We start from the raw sequence: 23,575 nt of genomic DNA, 5'->3' as shown, positions 1-23,575 counted from the left end.
TTAAGTTCAGTGGTTAATGCTGGTGTCGATGGAGGTTGTGTGATCAGTCCTCTGATGAGAAAGGAAATCAATATATAATATATAATACATCTGGCAGCACTAGAGTTAAAAGCAAAGCCTCTCCAAGCGAAACCTTAGCTGCCAGATGTAAAACCCCACCTGCCAGGCACTGCACCCTTACCCTGATCCCACAAGGCTTCCCACGTGGAGTTTACATCCAAAGGGAGAGCATGTACCAGTCTTGTTCCCAGCTACTTATGTTAAAACACACACCCCTGTGATAAACAGCTGCGGTCCTGCAACAGCTGCGGTGGCGGCAGATGGAGCCCTGCCCGGAGAAGGGCAGCGGGCCCGGCATGACCGGCACGTCCCCACGGGCGGTCCCCAAAGCCACCTCGGGAGAGCGGCACCGCGCTCCGCCGGGCACAGCTCCGTGCCAGCAGCGTCAGCTGGGTGCTGGGCTGGAAACTCGGCGCCTCGGACAGTCCTATCTTAAATATAGAAGGGTCTTCTGGAAGATAAATTAATAAATAATTTTAAAACCCCAAAAAAGTAAATTTAAGGGCGTTTTGTTGCGTGTTTCTTTAGTAATTCAGTCAGCGGAGCACCTGGGGGTGGAACCAGGGTTTTAGAAACTATTATGTAACTAGAAAACTTATCTTTTAGCTGCAAGTATTTTCAGTTTTCTGGTACTTGCCAATTTATTAGTAGTAGTTTGTGGGATGCAAGGGGGGGGGGGCAGGGGACAACAACATGCATAATAACTTAATGTAAGGTTTTAAGAGGCATAACTTCATGACGGCGTGAGGCAGCTAAAGATGCCTCAGAGACCCCTGTCCCACCAGAGGGTCCTGCCAGAAGAAACCCAAGTGTCCATCCTCTCCCCGGAGCGGGGGATTTACATCCTGCTCGGGGGAAGCTGCCCGTGCTCCAGCGGAGGCAGCTGAGCCTCCGGAGGGCGCTCGGGTGATGCGCACAGACACGCGTGGGGCCGGCAGCATCCTCCCCGCATCTCTCCATCCCAGGCGCCGCCGGGAAGCGCGTGGGGGGATGCAGCGTGGTGCTGGTGGCGGCGGCGGGGTAAAATCGGCTTTTTCAGCCAGCTTTTCCGCCGGCCCGCGGGGAAAGGGAAAACCAGCGCTCAGCCGGGGGAATGGGGTGCCGGTGTCGGTGCCGGGGCGGCGCTCCCCGGGACGGGACGGTGCGGGGAGGGCGGCAGGCTCCCGAAAGGCTCCCGCGCCGTCCCGTGCCCGTGGTGGGGGCACCTCGGACGGCGGCCACCCTCGGCCGGGAGGTGGCAGCTCGCTGCGGCGGCAGCCCTGCCTCCGCGGCCACGCACCCCACCCGCTCCCGCCCCCGGGTCCCCGGGGGTGCCGGGAACATCGTTCCCGTCATTGGGGCAGGAGGCGGGGCCCGCGCCGTATAAGAAGGGACCGAGCGGGCGTTTCACTCCCAGGTCCTGAGACGCCTTGTCCCATCCCCGCCTCCTACCGCCGCTCACGGCGTGACCCGAGCCCGGATCGGCCCCCTCGGGGAGGCGACGGCGGGGCTGCAGCGGCAGCGCCGGTGCCACCGAGCAGCAGCAGCAGCAGCAGCGGCAGCGGTGTGAGCAGCGGCAGCAGGAGCAGGAGCAGCCCCGCTCCCACCTGCCCGTGCCAGAGGCTGGAGCTGCGCCCGTGGCGGAGCCGCGTTTGGTGCCCGCGCCCCGGAGCCCCCGCGCCGCGGCCGTGCGGCGCCGCGTCCCGCTCGCCCATGAGCGCCGCCGCTCTCTACAGCCTGGACTCCCCGGCATGCTATAAGAGCTGGTGCCTGGAGCCCGCCAACTTCTACGACGCCAAGGTGGGCAGCGGCGGCGGGCCGGGTCCCGCCTGCAAGCCGGGGGCCCGCGGCGGCTGCGGGATGAACGGCGAGGAGGCGGGAGGCGGCCTGGGGGGCAGCGGCACCAACCTGGCGGAGCTGAGCGCCGCCGCCCCGGCCATGTACGAGGACGAGAGCGCCATCGACTTCAGCTCCTACATTGACTCCATGTCTGCCGTGCCCAACCTGGAGCTCTGCAACGACGAGCTCTTCGCCGACCTCTTCAACAGCAACCACAAGCCCGAGCGGGGCGGGGAATACGGCGAGTACTTGCCACCGGGCGGCGGCGCCGGCCGCGACCCCGCCAAGGACCTCGGCGCTGCCATGACCACCCTGCTGGGCTCCGAGCCCCGCACCGCCTCCTCCTCCTCCTCCTCCTCTTCCTCCTCCTCCTTCTCCTCCCGCGGCGCTCTGAAGCAGGAGCCGGACTGGAGCGACAGCGACCTCTCCTCCTCGCTGCTGCCCTCGCAAATCGCCACCTGCGCCCAGACCATCATGAACCTGAGCGGGCAGCCCACGCCGCCCACGTCCCCCGAGCCGCCGGGCAGCAGCTCCCCCTCCAGCTGCAGCACCCGCTCGCCGGGCCCCGGGGCCGCCGCCGCCGCCGCCGCCGTGCCCGGGCCGGCGCAGGGCGTCCCGCAGCCCACTGCCGCCGCCGGCGGGGGCAAGGAGCGCGGCGGCAAGAAGTGCGTGGACAGGTTTAGCCCCGAGTACCGGCAGCGCCGGGAGCGCAACAACATCGCCGTGCGCAAGAGCCGCGACAAGGCGAAGCGGCGCAACCAGGAGATGCAGCAGAAGCTGCTGGAGCTTTCGGCCGAGAACGAGAAGCTGCACAAGAAGATCGAGCAGCTCACCAGGGACTTGACCAGCCTCCGACACTTCTTCAAGCAGCTGCCCAGCGCTTCTTTCCTGCAGCCCGGCTCGGGCACCGACTGCCGGTAACCGGGGGGGAGCGGGACGGAGAGACGGACTCCGGGAGACGGTGGATAAATACCTCAGAGGGCCGTGCCGAGCCCTGCCGGGCCGTGCCGTGCCGTGCCGTGCCGTGCCGTGCCGCGGCGCCCCGGGCCGGGCCGGGCGCGGCAGGAGGCGCGGAGCCGCGGCGGGACCTGCCGGCCCGCGGCCGCGCTCGGGATGCGGCAGCGACGTGGAGCGATGCCTGGGTCTTTCACCACGAAACTTGCGAAAAAGGGAAAAAAAGCTAAATATATTATTTTTTTTCTTCTCTCCCCTTAAATTATTTTTGTAATGGTAGTTTTCGTCTTTTCTACATTTTACTCATACCGATGCAGCTATGGTACATCTGTTAAAGTGATTCAAAATCCCATGTATTTTAGACAGTAGGATGGAAAAAAAACCCCAAAAAAACAAAGACTGAGCATGCTCAACCTTTTATATCAATTTTTACAGCATTTCTAAGAATAAAGAAAAGCATTTTAAATCCACCCTGCTCTCGTTTGCTCTGTGTCGTGACAGCCAGGGGCTGGCGGCGGGGAAAGCTGTGCTGCCCGGGAGGGGGCTGGACACGGGCGGGGGACACGGAGAGGGGGTCCCAGGGGCCGAGAGGGGAGGTGAGGGCAAGCGAGGGCCGCTGCGTTAGTTCCCAAAGCATCCAGAGAGCGATGCAGGGGTGGGAACACCCGTGAGACCCCTCGCTCGGCCCGGTGGCTGCGAAGTCTGCTCCCCCCGGAGCGCATCGCTGAGCCCGAGTGCTGAGTCAGGGGTTGCCGTGGCGCTGGTGGGACCGAGCAGCTGCACATTAAGGGAGAGACTGCTCTGTGAGCAGGACTGTGCCAGAAATACCGTATTCTATAGCCAAAAAAAAAAAAAAAAGGGCATAGGACTAGAAGAACATCATTAAAAGAATACCACTAGTTAAAATTCCCTTTTAAAAATAACTTCCAAGGGTTTTCCATTCTAGATAATGCAAAGTTGCACCTACACTAACATGTTCCATAACAGGGACCAGAGCTCACCTCTGTAGGGAGTCTCAGAGGTGTTGATGCACCCTGAGGCTTCAGCCCACTGCAGGAGCCGGACACTTTCCCTGATCCTGGATAGTGAGAGTGGGCAACTGCTGCTCATCACAGAGCCAGTGGTCACAAAGACTTTCACTGATCCCTGCTTGTGACAGAGCGGCGAGCAGAGCAACGCTGCTGCTCACTGCTGAGTGAGTGAACAGGTCACAGAAGATCGGGCAACTTATCTGAATTTCAGTAGTGCAGTGTTAGAGCACCTAGAGCATCTCTAGGGCACTGGCAGGAAAATGGCCTGACAACAAGCACCTCCAGTTTTCTCAGAGACTCAAGTCTTGAATGGTTTTGAAGGGGCAACCCCAGTCTCACATACAGACCTCTACACAGGAATGGGCTGTCATCTCCTTTTTCCTTACAGGGAGGCAGGTAAGAGACTGAAATGCTTGGAGGAGGTGGGGAAAAAAGGGGAATTCAAAAGCTGGGTCATTTAATAATTGTGACATCCATAAGACTTTTCACTACTGGCCTGAGCTGCAGAAATGACCAGTGTGGCAAGTGTGCTGCTCCTTCTCTGCTGGTTAATCACATATGGGACCTGCACTAAAACCACTCGTTCCTCCTCCTCTGACCTCTAAGGGGTTTTTAAACACTGTGAAAGAGTAAGGGGGGGGGGGAACCATGCAGTCTCTAATTCTTATATTAATTCTTGCAATGCACACAGAGGGAGATTTTGGCATTTATCTGGTCTCTAGTCTCCACAGCCTGGGTGGGGGTTGTTGCATGGCCTACAACGCAGTTTGCTGCTTGCCCATAAAAGAAACTGCAGTGAAACACCAGCTTTGTGGGAAGCTACAGATAACACACAACTTCTCTGCTGAGAGACCAATTAGCAGTAAAACATTAACTTCATATGTGTTCAAATCTCTGTCTTTATACAACTATTGCAAAGTGTTAACTCAGAATTGACACAGCACGCAGCGTTCTGCAGCAGGTTGGATGCACTGATAAAACTCAGCTTAAACCAACTGCCATAGCAAGGTATTTATTTCAAAAATATCAGTAAAATTTTTTCCATTGACACATAATAAATACCGTATTATTAAAAATAAATCACAACCATTCAAAACTTACAGAAAAAGATGTTTTACATTACATAACAGCAACTATGACAAAGAACTGTATTCTTAGATCCTGCACTGGTCAGAAAGAGTTCAGAAAGTTGAACAATATATAGATTTTTTTTCAGTGTTAGCACAATGTGCTTTATAAATCACAGTTTTAATAAACTATCTTAATGCTTATCACACTTGCATTATACATTATCTGTGGCACTAGTTAACAGATAATCACATTACAAAGTCCACAAATAGTATAATAGCTGACTAGAGTTCAACTCTGTCTTGCTGCAGCTTCCAGAAGAACAATTTCCTCCAGCACAACACAGTTGGGGTGGCTGGTTATGGAGTGGACGTAGCAGTTCAATAACCCCACCTCCTTTCCCAGCACGCTCTGCACCTCGTAAGTCTGCAGGAATAAAAGCATGGTGAGTAAAACAAACAGTGCTGGACATTCTGTTCTAGGCAGCATTCAGCTGGGAAGATGCAGCATGCAGGATCCTCTTCCAACAGACAATTTTTTTAAAGGACTCGGAAAGTGCATTAGAACTAATGGAAAGAATGAATATATTAGATTTTCAGTAATTAGATCACACTCCTGTCTCAGTTGCTGCCCTACCAGGCTTTCAAAATGAGCTGTTTCAAAAAGAAAAAAGTTACTGTGACTTTGAACTCAGTTTTGCTAAGCATAACCTATACATGCTCCCTTTACCTTCCTTTCTGACACTTGCAGGACTTCATGCATGCTGGCAATGTCTATATATATACTATACACTGACTACCTGTGCTAATTTACCCACTAAAGGGAAAAAAACATTTTGTAACCCTTCTTACTCTCCTTCCTCTCCCCCCTTTTAACTTTTTGTTGTTCATGCATTACCACCAGCAGCACCAACACAGTCCCTCGTGTTTAATGATCCAACGAATTTCATCCATGAGTTGTGCCTGAGTGAATTTGCAGAGGCTGTGCTCTGCGTGGAGGAGAGGGATGCAAGGCTGGCATGGCTGCACTACGAGCAGCAGCATGTTAACACAAGAACTGGTAACACTCACAGCTGATATTTCACTCGAGAGGGTGTCTCAGGTGGCAGGTTCACATCCCTTTCTCACCCTAACAGGCCTTGCCTACAACAAGCCTTGACTGTGCCCCTCCTTCATCTGCACTGTGCTTCTGTACAGGTATGTGATACCCATAGCGTTGCCTGGCTCAAGGTATAAACAATCTTTTTTTTTCTTTTTTCTTTTTTTTTCCTGGATTATTTTTCCCCCAGACCGGTTCTGCAGTCCAGTTCACAATGCAGCTGCACAAACAACTCTCCTGGTGTAACAGAAGGGCTGCCACAAGGAGAAGAACAGGTAGCCAGGGCCGGTGACGGCTAAAACCAATCTCCCTGCCAAAAGAATTTGATTACAAAGCTACACCCTTAGAAACTTCAGCAGCACTGGCAAAAAAATGCCACCTCAAGTGGTATTTCTTGTGACAAATCTTTTTCCCTCTGTTTCAGCTGGGGAAGAAAAAAATCTGAGTTGCCAGACTTTTACATACTGGCTGAATACACACTGAAACATGAAAAAGAGGTTGTTTGAATTCTAATAACTCGAAAAAGAACTATGTTTTGCCAGTCTGTAACCAAACCAGACACATCCTGTAAAACTCAGCAAGACTTAACTGCTATTAAAGGAGCAAACATGTTTTGGAAGTTTCTTGTATCTCTTTGCTTAAATGAAATATACACCCTCCACCAGCATAAGAAAAGTAATTTATTATTTCAGAATAACTTTCCACTTTAAATATTACCCACAAGTCCCACTAAAAGCATGGAGCATGTAATAGGAAAATGCTGGAAAACTTGTAAGACAGGGAAAGCAAACTGACCCCAGTACATATCACCTAACTGAAGATATTTAACTGGGATGATTAAACAAGACAACAAACCGACCTTTGCTCCCATTCACGTGCAAGGGAGAGGGAAAATCCTGGAATCCTAATTGGACTTAATGACTTTGTGAAGGCTGCAGAGAATCCATCAGCCAATGCCAGCCAGGCACCTACCTGGGTGCCTCCCTCACCCATGGTAAATCTGGGTCACTGTGCCAAGTGTCAGGGCTCTTCTGATAGCTCAGATTAAAGGAGTAAATACTTGCGATTACATAAACTGTACTTTAGCCCATGGATCTCCATGGCTCATGTGTGCTTCATTCATACAATTATCAAGTAATATCTTGTGCGCATTTTGCAAATTCTTCTCCTATTTCCACCTGCCAGTACTTTCAGTGTTGTGCTGGTACAAAGTGGCTGTGGTTTATAGGATTTAGAAGACCAGACCCAAAAGGTGGGATGCTTGGAGGGTATCTTTGCTGCCTTTGGATCCTCAGCTAGTGAACAGCATCGCCTGTGGCAGCTCTGAGTGCTGTTTGCAAGCTGCTCTGCAGATCCAGAGCTGAGCTGAAGCTACACAGCCCATCTGCTGCATCCCCCTTCTGAAAAGGAGGGTGTGAGTCTGATCAGATGGCAGGGCATCAGCAGCTGGAAGGAGGGATTGCCAAAGGGGGATTGCCAAAGGGCACAGCCCACTCAAGTCACAGCCTGGACATGGGAAAAAAAAGAAATCATTTCACTTGTTCTGAAATCTCTTTCCACTCCTAGTGCAGTTCTGAAATGAATTGCCTGGAAAGTCAGAATCTCCACCACTGGAGATTTTCAAGACCCTACCAGCACAAGTCATGGCTGACCTGCCATACCTGACATTGGTACTCTGCCTTTACATTAAGTTCTGTAGTTTAACTTCCTTTGGTCAGCATTCATTATACCTACCCCATCCTCACTGGCAGAGGACATCAGGAGAGAAGAGATTGTCCTTTGCAACAGCTGGAATGAGAAAATTCACAGGTTTTGTTCATGGCAAAAATCTTAAGTGTGCAAAAACATTCTGTTTGCAGTCACATAGAACAAAGATTTATCATTTTAATATCAAACAGTTTCGTTTCTCTGGCCAAGAAAGCAGAGGAGAGGTGACACAAAAGACATTCAGAATGGAAGTCTAAAAATACACATTCCTTTTAAACTGTGGAAACTCCTTTTAACTCCTTTTAAACTGAGGTTTCCAAAGGCCCAGCCTAACAAATCCCTTCATCTGGGCCATAGAACCATTTGCAAACCTCAGGGTGAACTCAATGACTGCATTATTTGAGCAAGACCTGGGAACTGCATTCTTAACCCAACGAAACACAAGTTTAGTATTAAATTATGGGACAGTCTTACATATTTTAATTTGTCTTCTGCCAGAACTGTTCATAGCAGTGTGGCTTAGGATACCTATGTGTCTGCACATCTGGTCTCACTGCACCTGATACACCAGCCCTTACTTCATGCCATACCTTCACTTTTACTGTACTTTGAGATCGGGATGGACAACTCAAGAAGACTTCCAGCTGCATTTTCAAAACTGGTGTTGTGACAACTTCAGAGCACTGGTTGCAATATAGCAATTCTCTGAAACACACATAATAATGATGGAAAAACATAGAGAAATGAACAAGCTATCAGTCATAAATAAAAATAAATAAAACCCCAATTAATATACTCCCTAAAATACTTTGCTGGTAGACTTTTAGTAGCAAAGCCCTGGTAGAGATTCAGTTGATAAGAGAAAATAGAACTCTTCTGTTGGCAGTAACTCTCCTGGAGGACCTAAACTCTTCTGGCAAAAGGATCTTCCTTTAATAATTTCTGGCAGCATGGAGAAAGGTTGCTATTTATAGTCACTCTGCTTAAGCAAATATTAATCTCATAAGCTCCTAAAAGTTATGGCAAAAGAAAATCTGTAGTATAGATTTGGCTGAAGTGAATTATTGACTTAGGCCCTCATTCAGCAAATGTTCAATGTTTTCAGTGTACTCTTAAGTCATGCACAGAGTTAAGCTCAGCTATAAGCCACTTGTTGGAAGAACTTCTTAAACAAATATTGATACTTCATTTGTTCTCCAAATGAAGCAAAAGTGTCCTTCACAGGTGAGATACTTTTTTAATTGGACTACACTACTATGTGAACATAGACACATCCTTATTTTTAACATGACAGTATAATACAGGACATCTGGTTTTGATTTTCAGCCATTTTTGTACAACAAAGCATAAAGGGCCAATCTTCTAATCTTTAGGACAATATTATCTATTTCAATAAGAACAACACAACTTCTTACGATTTCTCAGTAGAAAGAACTTCCTTCCTTCCTTCCTTCCTTCCTTCCTTCCTTCCTTCCTTCCTTCCTTCCTTCCTTCCTTCCTTCCTTCCTTCCTTCCTTCCTTCCTTCCTTCCTTCCTTCCTTCCTTCCTTCCTTCCTTCCTTCCTTCCTTCCTTCCTTCCTTCCTCCCTCCCTCCCTCCCTCCCTCCCTCCCTCCCTCCCTCCGACTGCTCTTATCCCCTGGGCTTTTATTCCACCAGGAATTTCACACTCTGCAAGCACAAGCTGCCTCGGCAGCTGCAGGGGAGGCTTTCCAAAATTATGTCACTGTGACACAGGTTCAGCATTTCAGGTGGCAACAGGTCCTGTGGGATCAGTCCTCACATTCAGGACAAACATACTGCCAGAATTATTCAACATCCTTTTTAGAAAGGTGACTAATTTAATAGGTCTGAAATGCAAGTCTTTAATACTTAGATACATGGTAGCAGAGATCATAGTCCAGTATAAAGATGAGGTGAATAGAGGACACACAGATTAACAAGGCAAGACACACAAACACATGTACCTGCTTCAAAAGGAACTTAAAATCAGACCTGTGGATTATGGGCATATTTATTAAAAGCAGTATTACAATGCAGTGGGCTATGAAACCTTTATAAGCAAGATTGGTTTAAAAACCAAGTAATAACTGCAAAATCAAACTATTTCATATCTACTTGTATCTTTCTCCATATATTAATGTAACCTTGCAGGTTTTATCAGTTCATCAGCAATAAAAATACTACGTCTTAGCTCTAGGAAGGAGCAAAGTGCAGCCTGTGCCTGCAGGAATCATTGCATCACCCATTGCTGTTATGGCTACATCTACAAAACACCTGGAGTGCTCTGGAGCATGCTGACTCTCACCTGTCCTGGGGACACACTTCCAACTTTCCATTGCCACATCTGTTGCATGTAGGCCAGGAGAAAGCAGTGCTCTCATTAACTCCAACAACAGTACCTGCAGAACATGGAATTCTTACAAAATGCTAATGTTAAGCCAGCAAACACAGTCACTCTTGGCTTCACAGCAGGTTTGAACCTTCCTGACCCACAGTTTAAGACTTGTCAGAGCAGGAATCAGGAACAATCTCACTGCCTTTCTCCTTTGTCCCTCCAACAAGGGATGAAAGTACAGCAGAGTGTTATGTTCTAAAAATATCAGAAAGTAGGTAATTGACAATTAACTTTCCAAACAGGCTTGGTTCTTTTGGTTTGGATTTTACTGCTTTTCTGATTTGCTTTTGCTTGTTTGCTTTCTTTCTGGTCCTCTGGTGTTTTCTTGGCAATAAACAGCTACAAAAATAATCAGATCGAATAGCTTGAAATTGGTATTTAGAAAATACAAACCAATAAGAAGCCCCAATCCCTTCTGAAAACAACAATGCAGATTAAATTCTACTAACAATGGAGTTATTCTTCATTTATACAGATTTAACAGAGATTAGATCTGGCTCACAGTCTTAAATGTGTGCGTAAGAAGGGAATGCCAAAGACACTTTGGACTAATAAAAAGGGCCTCGCTAGTTTTGGCAAGAAAAGATATATTCAGAATTTTATGAGAAGCCAATAAAGAGTGTATTATATTTTATGGTAACAATATGCTGAAATTATGAGCATTATTTATAGAGAAAAATATTCACCTGTAAGAATGAAATTGCACTGAAATAAAAGCTCATAGTACAACAGAACTACAGACTTAAAAATCCAGCCTCTGTTGAGCAAGAATCTCACAGTTCTATACCACATTCAATAGAAGAAAGCCTTGGAGACTTGGAGCATTTACAGTGTCTGGACTGTAAGACAGGGTGTTAATCCCTTGCTTTTCTGGTTCTCCTGGGACAAGCAGGGAGCTACACCTAAACAACTAAACTGTAATTTTCTTTGGGAATTCAAAGGACAGCGAGTCTGAAGATCTGAAAAGTTGCTTCTCAAATACAACATTTATGACCCAATTTATAAGTGTACGACAAAATATTAGGCATTTCTCTGACAGAATAAGATATTCTATTTAGCCACATGGACTCTTAGAGGAATAATTTTGATTCTTCAATGTTCATGATAAACTGGGAGTTTCCATGGGTATGTTTCTCTTTGAATGATGTGACTGCTGAATGGAGTTAAAGCCACTTGGTGGATTTAGCTTGACTGGATCCACTTGACTGGCTGGTCACCAGTGGTGTTCCCTGAGGCTCAGTACTGGGGCCAATCCTGTTTAATATTTTAATCAATAATCTGGACCAAGTCCACCCTCAGTGAGTTTGCAGATGACAGCAAACAGACGGGTGGGAGTGTTGATCTGCTGGAGGGCAGGGAGGCTCAGCATGGGCATCTGGACAGGCTGGATCAATGGGCTGAGGCCAATGGTGTGAGTGTGAGGTTCAACAAGGCCGGGTGCCAGGTCCTGCACCTGGGTCACAACAACCCCAGGCAGTGCTACAGGCTCGGGAGAAGAGTGGCTGGAAAGTGACCCAATGGAAAAGGAGCTGGGGGTGGTGGTCAGCAGCCAAGTGGACACGAGCAGTGTGTGCCCAGATGGCCAGGAAGGCCAGTGGCATCCTGGCCTGGATCAGCAACTGTGTGGTCCAGCAGGACTAAGGAAGGGATCATCGCTCTGTGCTCAGCACTGGTGAGGCTGCACCTCAAGTCCACTTCTGGGCCCCTCACTCCAAGAAAGACACTGAGGTGCTGGAGTGGCCCAGAGAAGGGCAATGGAGCTGATGAGGAGGAGGTGGGGTTCCTCAGCCTGGAGAAAAAGAGGCTCAGGGGGAACCTTCTTGTTCTCTACAGCTGCCTGAAAAGAGTTTGTAACCAGGCAGGGGTCGACCTCTTCTCCCAGGTTACAAGTGACAGCATGAGAGGAAATGGCCTCATGTTATGCCAAGAGAGCTTTAGATCAGATATTAGGAAGACTTTCTTCACTGAAAGGGTGGTCAAGCATTTGAACAGCTGCCAGAAAAGTGGTGGAGTCCCCAGCCCTGGAGGTATTTATATGACATGCAGATGTGGCACTTGGGGACATGGTTTAGTGGTAGACTTGGTAGTGCTGGTTTTCATTTGGTTAATGGTTTGACTGGATGATCTTAAAGATCCATTTCAACCTAAATGATTCTATGATTTTATCATTCTTGTTCACCAAAAAACTACCAATTAATTTGCTAAGTATGTTTCCTTCTTCATTAAAAAAATAATTTTAAAACCAAAACAAATCCCCTTTCTCTCTAAGCCTTTTCACTTTCTGCCACTTGTGTGCAAGATGCCAGTGCAAGTACATCTGAAGCAAACCAATCAGGATCATACTGATGAAAACCAATCAGGATCATACTGATGAGATTATGTCTAGTGGAGAAGATTATTTTGATGATAATGTAGAGTTCCCTTGAGAAAACCAGCAGACATCACTGAAGTCAGACCAACTCAAAGCAGCAACAGGTGTAGTAATCTAGTGACAGTCTTGTGCACCCTATAAAGTGATTTCTCAAATTTAAGATGCTGAACTACTGCACATCTTTTTCAAGACTCTAGATTTTGCTTGACATACACAAATCTTCTGGATACTTTCCCAAGATCCTTCTTTTAAATGAAAATGCACATGGGCAAAATTAGATTTTTACCTCTAGTTTATTTTTAAGGGTTGTGGCTGGCACCATGAAGAAGAGATTGACATTGTCAATCTCTTGGATGAGACTGACATCCAAGGGACAACGCCTGGCAGGTCTGCCATGTGGAATGCAAAGGAACACTTTGGTTGAAACAATTAAAACATGGAGGTGTTGTTTTTGATTTCTTTCCCCCAATCAGCTATCCTGATTAATGGGACAGGAAATGCAAAAATTCAATCAAAAAAGGAAACATAGATAAATTGACTGACCCCATTTTAGTCCCACTAGCAAGTGGAAAACTGAAAAAAAACCCTACATGCCTGAGTAAGGGCTTAAATATGAAAATATCCAACGTCAAAATTCAATCACTGTTGGTGAGTCATATACTAGGCAAATAGCATTAATCAAGTAATATTCCCACATATCACATGTGGTATAGACTAAGTAGAATTTACTCAAAGCATGATTAAGAGGAAAACCAGTTCTGTGCTGTATGAACTGCCAACATTTAAGTCATCCTGACTGCTACTATACAGCAAAATGAGGTTATAAATTACCTTGTAATGCATAGTGATAAGAAAATAAACTTATTAACCCTAAGATCACAGGTGAAAACCACAGATTCATCTTGCAATGAAGAATAAAGTTTTCCTTAGAAAGCAACCACAGGTTTTCACTCATCTGCTGAAGGGCAACACAGTCCATTATCCCAGAGCTGGTATGGCTGGACCTCCCTGAAACAAGAATTTCTGACAAACTCATTGCATCTGCTCAGACTGGAACATTTTCTGTTTTGATGGGGAGGGAACCTCTGAAGAACATCCAGTCCAGAGCTGTACCAGGTTGGTCAGGGCCCAGCTTTAAGCAGGAGCTTAGACTGGTGGAACTTCAGATGTTCCTTCCAAAGGAGCAGGAAGACACACTCCTTCAGGAAGGGGTAGACAAAACCTTTTCAGCCTCTTTGCTAGGTGGGAGAATGCCAGTGTGCAACACACATAGGTGACCAAAAGTACAAGAAATGAGAGGATGTGCAAAGAAAAAGAATGAATGAGGCAATAACTGCTTCTCATTGAAAGCCAGACTAAAATTCTTTGACATAGGAGATGAGAGACAGCGATTGAATTTTAGAGATCATACATCTCCCTCCATGCATTGTTCCACCAAAAGTATATTCTCCCACCAACAAAGTAGGGTCAATGCTATTAGTTTCATTTGTTAGCAGAAATATGTAGGCACTAACTAATTGAAACCCAAAACAGTGAATGTATCTCTTCAATGCTATTAAAATATTTCAGTACACACAAAAGTGAGAGTTTTCATCTATATATTGCTGCAGCATGAGTATATAGAAGATATTTTATATTCTATGTTGGTATTCTGGTGTGGGGACCTACTGATAACAGCTATCCTTCACAAATTCCAGATTAAACAAGACAAGGTTGTAGGATTAATTTCTCCTTTTGTCATTCTTCTATCTTTAATACAGGACAGGCAAAGCATGACATCTCCCATGTGTATAAAGTAAGTTCTTGTTTACACAACAGATCACAAATGTGTTCTTTCTTTGCCCTGTCGGATAAAGAAAGGACAGAGAGATGTTTCCTTTATCCTACTATGAACACTGTCAACAAGAATAAAGAAGACAGGCACTTCTCATAATCACAAAATTAACAGCAGTGACAATTCTTAACATAACTACTGGAGAGGTGAAAAAAAAAAGGCAAAAAGCATTTCACACCCAGTGACAGAAATATCCTTCAAGTAGCTGTATCAATGCAAGATGTACATAACAACCATGGCTTTGAGTGAAGTGCCTCTGGTTGTGCTTGGCTTTCATTATGTACTGTTCAACATTTGTCACTGCAAGGTGCTCAGTAATTAATCACAGAGGCATTGCTAAGCTGTGGCTGTACCATAGCAGCAGGTATGTTTAGTAAAGGCTTTGCTTGGTTTCAAACTGTCTTCTCAGTCTATTTTATTATAACTGAGGAATTCATTTGAAAACCGTTATTTGTTGTAATTTTAAAGTTAATTTCAAATGCTCCAGTGAATACTTGATGGTATTTTCTACAAGGGCTACTGGAATAATACAAATTAAATTAAGGGAGGAAATAGTCTTGAAGGCTTGTTGGGCTTTTAAGGACTTTTTCTCATAGGCACTGTACAGCTGGGAGGTTTAAGAAGCTGCCTGGACAAAGCATTATAAAATATACAGTAGAGAATATTTCTGCATGATTTGGAAACACTAGAAAATCTGTAGTAAGAAATGTTTCTGCATGGTTAGTGGTAAAACCAAGATATGGTCAAACCATATCTTAGACAAAGCTATGATCCAAAGTGGCTGGTGAGCAAATACTAGCCACATTATGCTAAATTACTATGGTAAAATAATAAATTGTCCTACTGCAGCAAAGCTCCAGGAAAATCAGTCACCAACCCCTACCATTCAAGATCTGGGTAAGATATCTTACCCATCTGCCTAAAAAATGTTGGTATAACTCCTTGTTGCCAACATCAACAAGGCTGGTGTGAACAGAAGGCTCCTGAAGGAAGACAGTGAAGGAAGGAATATAATGAAACAGATTGTACATTAAACATTTATTCTGGGGTATGAGTGAGTGGGAGCAGAGCTTGGCCAGCAAAAGGCAAACAGAGCCCACAATGAGGCATAAAAACTTAAATATTCTAATGACCCACAGCAATGCCATGCTTTTTTTGTCCCTCCACGCTGTTTGTGCAAGAAATCAATATAAAGACACAAAAGATTAAAGTGAGCACAAATAATTAAGAGCATTCATTTCAGCAAGGCCATACAAACCTCTGAGAGCACAAATGGAGCTGGCCTGTGTTGTAGAATCCAGCTCATCGAGTCTGACAGGGCCAGTCAGCTCACTGAGGTCAGCACCGGCAGCCGAGCACAAAAGAGGCTTTTGTAACAGGAGAACAGTACGTTCAACACAAATAATCCTACCTGCCAAAAAAGACATTTCAGCTCAGTACAGTAACAAGGAAAAAGGTGACCACGTTAATTGTCACGGCCAATAAAGACAACAACCTCTGCCAGCTACCAAACAGATGAATAGACTCCATCAGGTTTTCTCAATGACAAAATATTTTGCTTTCAGCGATACACGCACCGCGCTCTTGTTACACTTTGAGACTCCCAGGGAGAAAAAGAAATCTGAATTTGAAGAAAAAGAAATTTAAAAATCTGAACATGCCAGAAGAGAGTGTCTGATGCCACCCAGACTGCATCTCATCTCACTCCTGGCAAACAGGTTACATGCTTTTCCTTGGTAATAAGCTTGGGCACCCCTTCAGGTGGTCCTACTTTGCTTCAGAGGTTATAAAGAGTAGGTGCATGCAATGCTTTATTCTCCAGAGCAGAGATTTTTGCTCTGGACACACAGCCCTTTGCACAGCTTTGTACTTCCAGTTCACTTACACTCTGGAAGTGACTGAAGGTGTGAGATGGGAGCCAGCCCTGCCATCACCATACAGAACCAAACTTGAACCTCAAAAAAGAGTGAGTAAAAATGAAAGTAAAGGGAACAACCATTATTTCATGATCTGTATGGGAGTGAAGGCTCACAGCTAAGACGGTTTAGGAGAGCTTGTAAAATTTCTCTATCTAGGGACATGCAGATTTCTTAATATATTTGAGCCTTCTGTCAGTTCACAAATTTGATTTTCACTGGTCATCAGATTCAACAGTCATCAGAGAAGACTGACAGCAATACTGGTGTATTGGTGGGTATACTGGTAATACTGGTGGGCATACAACAGCATCACTGAATTTCTCATTCACTTTCAAAATCAAGCCAAAAATACAGAAAAAGAAACCTTACAAGAAAGTTTAAATTACAACCCCTTTCAAATTTCTCATCCCAAACTTGCAAAGTCTCATCTTCATCTGGTAATGAAAGTGACCTCTCTGGAGGTCACATATGGAGGTGTCAGAGATAAGGCTGCTGTTTCTGTGGGACTCCAGATGCTTCCAAACCACGTGCAAAGCTTACCATTTCCCCAGAGAGCATCCTTGAAGAAGACAAGTTGTGAGCCAGCACTGAGGGCTTCCATGATTTCTGTGCTGAGAACACATGACGCAGTGACTGACACAGCAACAACTTTTGGAATCCCATGAGCCACATTTTGCAGTGTGGAGTCAGTCACAAACAACAGCATTTCTCTTTGATCTATGGGAACACTGTGTTTTGTCTGTGATTAGGAAAAAAATTACACAAATTGGATTGCAATTGTTAATTTTTTTAGCAGAAGAAAAGACTAAACATCTTCATATTAAAATGACTCATAAAACTGACAGAAATTATTACAGTTAGGGCTTGTACAGGATAATGAGTCAAAGGTTTACTAGAATTTTTTGGTATTCCTTACTTCAGATACAAACCTTAAAATCTCTACCTTAAATTAACTTTCTGAGGTTGACTCTCTGGACTCTTGGCTCTACTTCAGTCAACCATCAAGCTTTATGATAATTTTCTTGGACTGTACATGAGATTTGAAAATATATTTCCTAAAAAAATGTACTATATATATTGTACACATAAAATGATTATTGGATGGTTTTAATAAGACTTACATAATTTCTGTCTTAAAAACAAAGGGGAAAGAATATTTCCACTATTAATATTATTCCTCTGTGGGCACAGAGGTACTGTTTCTAGGTACTGTTATTAGATTCCAAAGCATAACCAAACTGCAAAGTGGAGGTTTTTCTTTCAGGTGAACAAATATCCCTAAACATTAAAAATACATAAAGTTAAGGAAGTAGATAACTTCTAAGTAAGGCATATATGAATCTGCAATGACAGTGTAAGTTTTCTGCCCCAGAGAGGTATAAAAAATATCATATCAAAGCATGTTTCATATTTACCAGTGCAAGGAACTTGCAAGTTTTCGGATTCTAATATTTTAAAATATCTAAGATTAAATAACTTAATCAATTTTAAATGTTTTTCTTACTCTTCTTAATTAGTCCACTGATCAAAAATTAATGCCTAAAACATTTAATTGAAAATTAAATACTATAATGCCTGGAAAGACAATGTGGCATTTTATTCTCAGAGCTGCATGTCTGTGGCAGAAGGTAGCACAACAAAACCCCCAGTATTTTGTCTTTGGTTGAATTATAACTTTGAAACCATCAGCCACACTGAGCCTGTCTTTCTGTCCATGCTCACACTCTTAGAGCAAATGAGGTAATTGTAAATAGTGACTGGAAAAATTCACAGTTCAGATATCACAGTCATGCCTTAATACAGCATATGCTGCCTCTTGCACTGATGTTGTTGTTTTGCCTAGTAACTGCATACATTTGGGCACCTCCTCTGCACAGATACCATTAGGACAGCTTCAGAGAAAGAATTTTTACATCTGTCCCTTGAGAATTACTAACACATTAAAAGCTCTCTTTCAGGAAAATCATCCAAGAAGTAAATAATAATAAAAGCAAAAATCACAAGTTAGTATAAAATCATCATCTTGCTATGTGTGACTATTTGTTCTGAACAGAGAGGAGGACACAACAGACAAATAGCAGCAGGATTGAGTTATAAGGAAGGACAGCTCCTTAACCACAGATGGAATATATTTCCTCATGTTCCTTCTGAACCACAGTTCGGATTCTGACTAATAAAAAAAGTGTATTTCCATTCCTCCTTCACACAAATTAAGTCATATTAATTCAAGCACTTAATGCTGTAGCTACAGAGAGTAAATACTAATTTTTAAGGTATGTCTGAATTAGCTCACATAGCAGATTATTTAATAATAAATCTGCAGAACAAACCAAATCATTGTCCCTTCCTCACTTATTACAACTTGGTGATTTTGCATGTGAAGGGTACATCATCTTGGCAAAGGCAGCTGCAGGAAACAAGCTGCTGTTCTTGATCTTCTGGGAGGACAAGGCAAGTGATACACTAGCAGCAGGTAAATACATTCCTTGAGCAGTTAAACGTAAGGAGAATATCTTCTATTGCTTTCCCATCATTACTTTCAAAAAAATTATGAGCACTCATGTTGTTCACTCATAAAAATTTAGTACTTATACAATTTAGTTCAGTAAGTGAATAGCCATTAAAAAAAGAACTATTAAACATCCTAGGAGCAAGACAAAAAAGCATGGACTTTTTTTTCTGCTATTCAGTATTCCATTCTTCAAAACCACATCTGTTCCCGCATGCTTCATCTTTTCTCTAATTCAGTGATGAAGTGCTTTTACATAAGAATACTGATAACACGCATCAGAATTTCAGATGGAGACATTCCTGAATTCAAAAATGTTTGGCAAGGATGCCCCTAGTCTGCAATTTTATTTCATTTTTCACTAGAAGAAGTTTCTTGGAAATAGGAATTACGCACGTATGTGTTCATCTTTCTGCTGGCACACTAAAGATCCCATCCAGCTAGCCCTAATTCCATGTTTGCAAATGCTCTGTCACATTCTCAATTAGCATAGAGAAAACACAAGAGATACCCCTCATCTCAGTAGTTAAAAGTACTCCCTGCCTAAAAACTAAATCATAATTCATTGGCTTTTGAAGCAAAAGGGCAAGACCTAAATTAAATTTATGTCTCAAACTTGTGGGAAGCATCTCCAGCTATTTTGCTGGTTGTTCTGGAATTTCTTTGTCTTTGGTTCATATGCTTTGATTCACACTTTGTTTCTTGTGGAGCTGATGGACAATTGCAAATTATTCTCTACTAGAATTCAGTGCTGGCTGTACTGAGGATCCAGTCGCCAGGAAAAAATAAATAAATCAGCAACAAAAAAATCCCTTTAACTACTAAGGGAGCTAGCAGCAATTTGAAAGAACATTGTAGCATCATTCAGAAACAAATAAAACATAATTGTAAGCTTTCCGGCACAGTATGGATGGCAGATGTATTTACCTAAGAGTTCCTCCCTTTTACTACTTAGTGGACCATAAAAGCCAAATTTGCCTGAGGGGCTTCTATGGAAGTCAATGAAAATCACCCACACATTTGCATGAAAAGAGCAAAACTGTATTTTTATATAACCATCATCTGTTCCGCTCTATCCCCCAACACCCAACTGACTGGGAGCTTCTTGCTACGCTCCTAAGGATAGCACTCAGCTATAAATTGAGCCTCAGCTAACTTCCTGTGAGTTCTCTCTCCAGGGTGCAGTATCACCTCTGGTTAGATAGCAATGTACTCAGGAATAATTAGCTTTCCAGACTGAGTGGCATCGAAACCGGTGAGGCAGTTCATTTTACCTTTCTCAAGCGTTTTAGACACAGGGATAATTCTGCCTATACAGCTCTTGAAGATAATCCTGGCATAGGGGTTACCCCTACACAAGATGAATCTTCTTCACATAAACATGATGCTGATTTTATGTTGAATTCATTGCTAAATAAAAAGATTACCTGCAGCCTTTGATAGAGCACTTGGGCCCAGAAGCTACACCGCTCATTGCAACCATCAATCTGAAAAGAGCACAAAATAGGGAATGAGACAACTGTGATACCAGAAATCCAGTGGTAAAAAGTATTTGTTATCTGATTTGTAAAGCAGATTACCCGAAGAATTTCCTTTAGACCATGAACAGCTGGTGGCTGGTACAAATTAGAAATCTGTTCTTCCTCATCCACTTCCACATGTATTTCACCAGACTGAACAGTAAGAATGTAACAGAAGCTGGGAGGAGGAAGATTAGTTGTCATCTATTAAAAAATAAGAAAAAGAAATGTGACCATAAAAAAGGCACTTTAATTTAGCCAGTCAAGTTTTACAATAATAGGCAAGATGAACAAAACAATTTACATTTTAAGATGGATGGGGAAACAAAATTATATGGTTAATAACAAGGACTCTGATGTAGAAGATGAGTTAATAAACCAACAGTCACAAGTTATAAGCAAAATCAGCTTGTGTGTATAATTCTTTCCATAATCTAACTTTGACCCTCATCACTCAAACAACTCATAACTTGGCACACTTGGCAAACACTGTGACTATTTCAAGGTGCTTTCTGTTGTTTTGTGTATCTTTATTACGTGGAAGGAGTGCGTCAATTGGTCTTCTTTTTTTTTTTCTCTTTTTTTTTTTTTCTCTTTTTTTTTTTTTTTTCCTTTCTTTTTCAACATCCATAGCTTTTCTGAGATTTGGGGACTTTTGCATGTGGGTGGGTCTTTGTGATAGTAAACAGCTGCCGAACTTTTAAAGCTGCCAAATTAAATCCAGGACAGCACAAGGAGGAGATAATGAAGAACAGGAATGCAAGAGCTGCAAGAACTGCTCTCTTTGTAGTATGCCAGATTTTTCTTTTCCCCTTAAAAAGTACCATGACGTAACAGCTTTATCAATCACCACTTAGAGAGGTCCCAAGCTGGAAAGACTTCTCAGAAAAGAAAAGACAATGCTAGAAGATAATTTTTATTGTAAATATGGTAAAATACTCTTTCAGCAATGTTTGTTGGTAATAAAACATTTAATTTAATAGAAGAAATATGAATATATTAAAGACAGTTGCCCACCCATTAAAAAGAATCTGCTTAAAGAAAAACAAAAGCAAAGGAAGCTGATACCCAAACTGTTTGCTCTGACAGTATTAAAGAAGGCATTTGAATGTACATACAGCTCACAAGAAATCCATTCCACAGGTCCCTTCCCAAAAACATTAACATCATGCTGGCAATATTATTTATGTACTGATGTATGAAACTTCTTCCACAGAACTGTGCATAAAACTATACTGTTTGTATCAAAAAAATATATCTCAACTGAAAGAACTCCACCCAGTCAAAAACCTGGAGCATCAGAATGCAAGTTGTGGTTCTGTGTGGAATTAATTTCTGTTTCAAACCGATGGCAGAAGTGTAAATTACACGATCATGGCAAGTTTCCTCCATTTTTAAATTGCTAATAAAACAGAAAAAATGAAGAAATAGCAACAGTCATAACAACACTAAATGACATTTAAGAGCTTTGCCTCAGCCATAGATATTCCCATTCTGTTGCCCGCACAATTTTAATGCACAAACCCATCCATTCCTCTGAGACTTCCAAAATATTTTGATGAAAGGAAGAGTCAAAGAGAATACAGCTATTTCACTCAGTTTCAGTCTCAATTTTATTTTTGACTTAGGTCTGATTTTTTGTTCTTCAATATAAACCCCTGGACAATGCAAAGAACACGTTACATTGCAGAGAAAAGATTCTTGGACTTTAGAAATAACTAGTAATATCCATCTTCAATATTCCCTGGTTTTGAAACTTGTTTATTTCCAACTCTTTCTTTTTTTTTTCCCCCATATTGACTCCTTTGGTCTAAAACCAATTTTTACTACCACTAACTTCTTCCCAAAGAACAGCCTATACAAGAACATCAAGAAAGCCCAAGCTCTTGGCTACCCAGAAGCTTCTCAAAGGGTCTTCTGTCACATCAAAATCATTTGATGTGACAGAACACCTTTTCCAAGACAAAAGCTAATTGAAGTAAAATGACAGATGTGATTTCAGCTTTGCAAATATATAATAACATACTTTAAATCCATTTCTATATACTCCTACCCCCTAAAATCACAGGAACATTCAATTCTCTTTAGTAATTACTTTTATATTCATGTTTCTGACCTCCCATGAAACAAGTATCAGTCAGAGACATCCTAACTAGTAAAGAGACCTGATTCCAGCAGTCACTCTGTCTTCACAGAAGTTAATCTTCTGAAAAGTGCTTTCAAATCTAAAGCTGAAAAGTGCTTTTAAAGAAGGAGTTAACATCCTTGTATATAGATTTCTCAGCAGGCTCCATGACACCTAGTACCTCTTTACTCCTGCAAGAAGAAGAGAGGAAGAATTTGTCTGGACATCTTACCATTCTAGCTCTAGAGGATTAATAAGGGGCTAACTGCATCATTTTGGAAAGATGCTGCTAATCCAGAGGGCTTCAGGTTAGCCTGGGAGGTTGTCAGAATCAGTAAAACAAAACTTGGTAGGTAAAAAGAGGGAGAGAGTATTGATACCCAAAGTAAACATGATTATACCACCACCAAAAATACTAGCTGTGAGTGAAAAAATTCATATCCATAATAACAAAACTTACCATTTCAGAGTCTTGACTTTGTCCAGGAACTTTTACAGGCACTACTGGAGGCCACAGACTGTCTATCAGACTAAACAGTCCTAATGCCCTTCAAAGAGACCAATAAAATCAGGTTTAAAATGTTTTCCACTACCACATATTACATTAAAAAGATTCATTAAGAAATATAATCTAAACCATTGCATGATTATGAAAACAATTTAAAATCATATTTGTTTTCTGGAAGCTGGTTTTGATTTGGTCTAGTTAAATTTCCATGGCTTCTGCTGCCGGGAGGAGAGGGAGGGAAGGGATGTATCACATCCAGTGACAAGCAAGTCATGTTTAATCCTTTGCCACAAACAGCTTGCTACACGACAGAATTCAGGGGAACTGGGGTAAATTGTAGCTTGGGAAGGACACAGGTATCAGCACAACTTCTTTTAAAAGTAGCTTTTAGCTATTTAACCGTTAAAAAGTTTTGCTTCTAACATTTTCATTTCTACTGGGGTGTTTTTGGGGGGTTGTGTGTGTGCTTTTTGCTGGGTTTTTTGTTGTTGACAGCTGATTGTAAGTGCTTTCAGGAAAGCCAGCAATTATCAGATAGAGAGAAAAAACAGGCAAGATTTTGTTAAGCACCATGTGCAGAGAACAATCTCCTTCCTACACAGCTGCTCACTCAGTTATGGTTTGTATTTAATAATTTTGCAAGTTTCACACTTTTGA

General features: G+C 43.3%; 2 protein-coding genes across 3 annotated transcripts in view; one reads left to right on the top strand and one right to left on the bottom strand.

Annotated features, from left to right (window-relative positions):
• The first annotated feature begins 1,037 nt into the window (after positions 1 to 1,037).
• CEBPD (CCAAT enhancer binding protein delta) lies at positions 1,038 to 3,302 on the top strand. Its single transcript, XM_071419162.1, has one exon. The coding sequence runs from the start codon at positions 1,051 to 1,053 to the stop codon at positions 2,797 to 2,799; it is 1,749 nt and encodes a 582-aa protein (XP_071275263.1). The 5' UTR covers positions 1,038 to 1,050; the 3' UTR covers positions 2,800 to 3,302.
• A 1,557-nt stretch (positions 3,303 to 4,859) lies between these two features.
• Positions 4,860 to 23,575, bottom strand: part of SPIDR (scaffold protein involved in DNA repair) — a 196,708-nt gene continuing 177,992 nt past the window's right edge. The window contains exons 12-20 of one of the 2 annotated variants that reach the window (XM_071419195.1): positions 22,871 to 22,958; positions 20,346 to 20,489; positions 20,193 to 20,252; positions 16,797 to 16,995; positions 15,596 to 15,748; positions 10,043 to 10,136; positions 8,327 to 8,441; positions 7,764 to 7,817; positions 4,860 to 5,357 (exon numbers count right to left, since the gene is read on the bottom strand). In XM_071419195.1, coding sequence (XP_071275296.1) covers positions 5,223 to 5,357; positions 7,764 to 7,817; positions 8,327 to 8,441; positions 10,043 to 10,136; positions 15,596 to 15,748; positions 16,797 to 16,995; positions 20,193 to 20,252; positions 20,346 to 20,489; positions 22,871 to 22,958 — 1,042 coding nt within the window. In that variant the 3' untranslated portion in view covers positions 4,860 to 5,222. Of the gene's footprint in view, positions 5,358 to 7,763; positions 7,818 to 8,326; positions 8,442 to 10,042; positions 10,137 to 15,595; positions 15,749 to 16,796; positions 16,996 to 20,192; positions 20,253 to 20,345; positions 20,490 to 22,870; positions 22,959 to 23,575 lie in introns of those variants that run through there. The other variant, XR_011677433.1, reaches the window with a different exon arrangement.

Source organism: Agelaius tricolor, unplaced genomic scaffold (assembly GCF_023055355.1).
Source record: "Agelaius tricolor isolate 1412-34295 unplaced genomic scaffold, bAgeTri1.0.p SCAF_2, whole genome shotgun sequence".
NCBI lineage: Eukaryota > Metazoa > Chordata > Aves > Passeriformes > Icteridae > Agelaius > Agelaius tricolor.
Note: the sequence above shows the minus strand (reverse complement) of the source record. Positions and strands in the feature narration are given on the sequence as shown.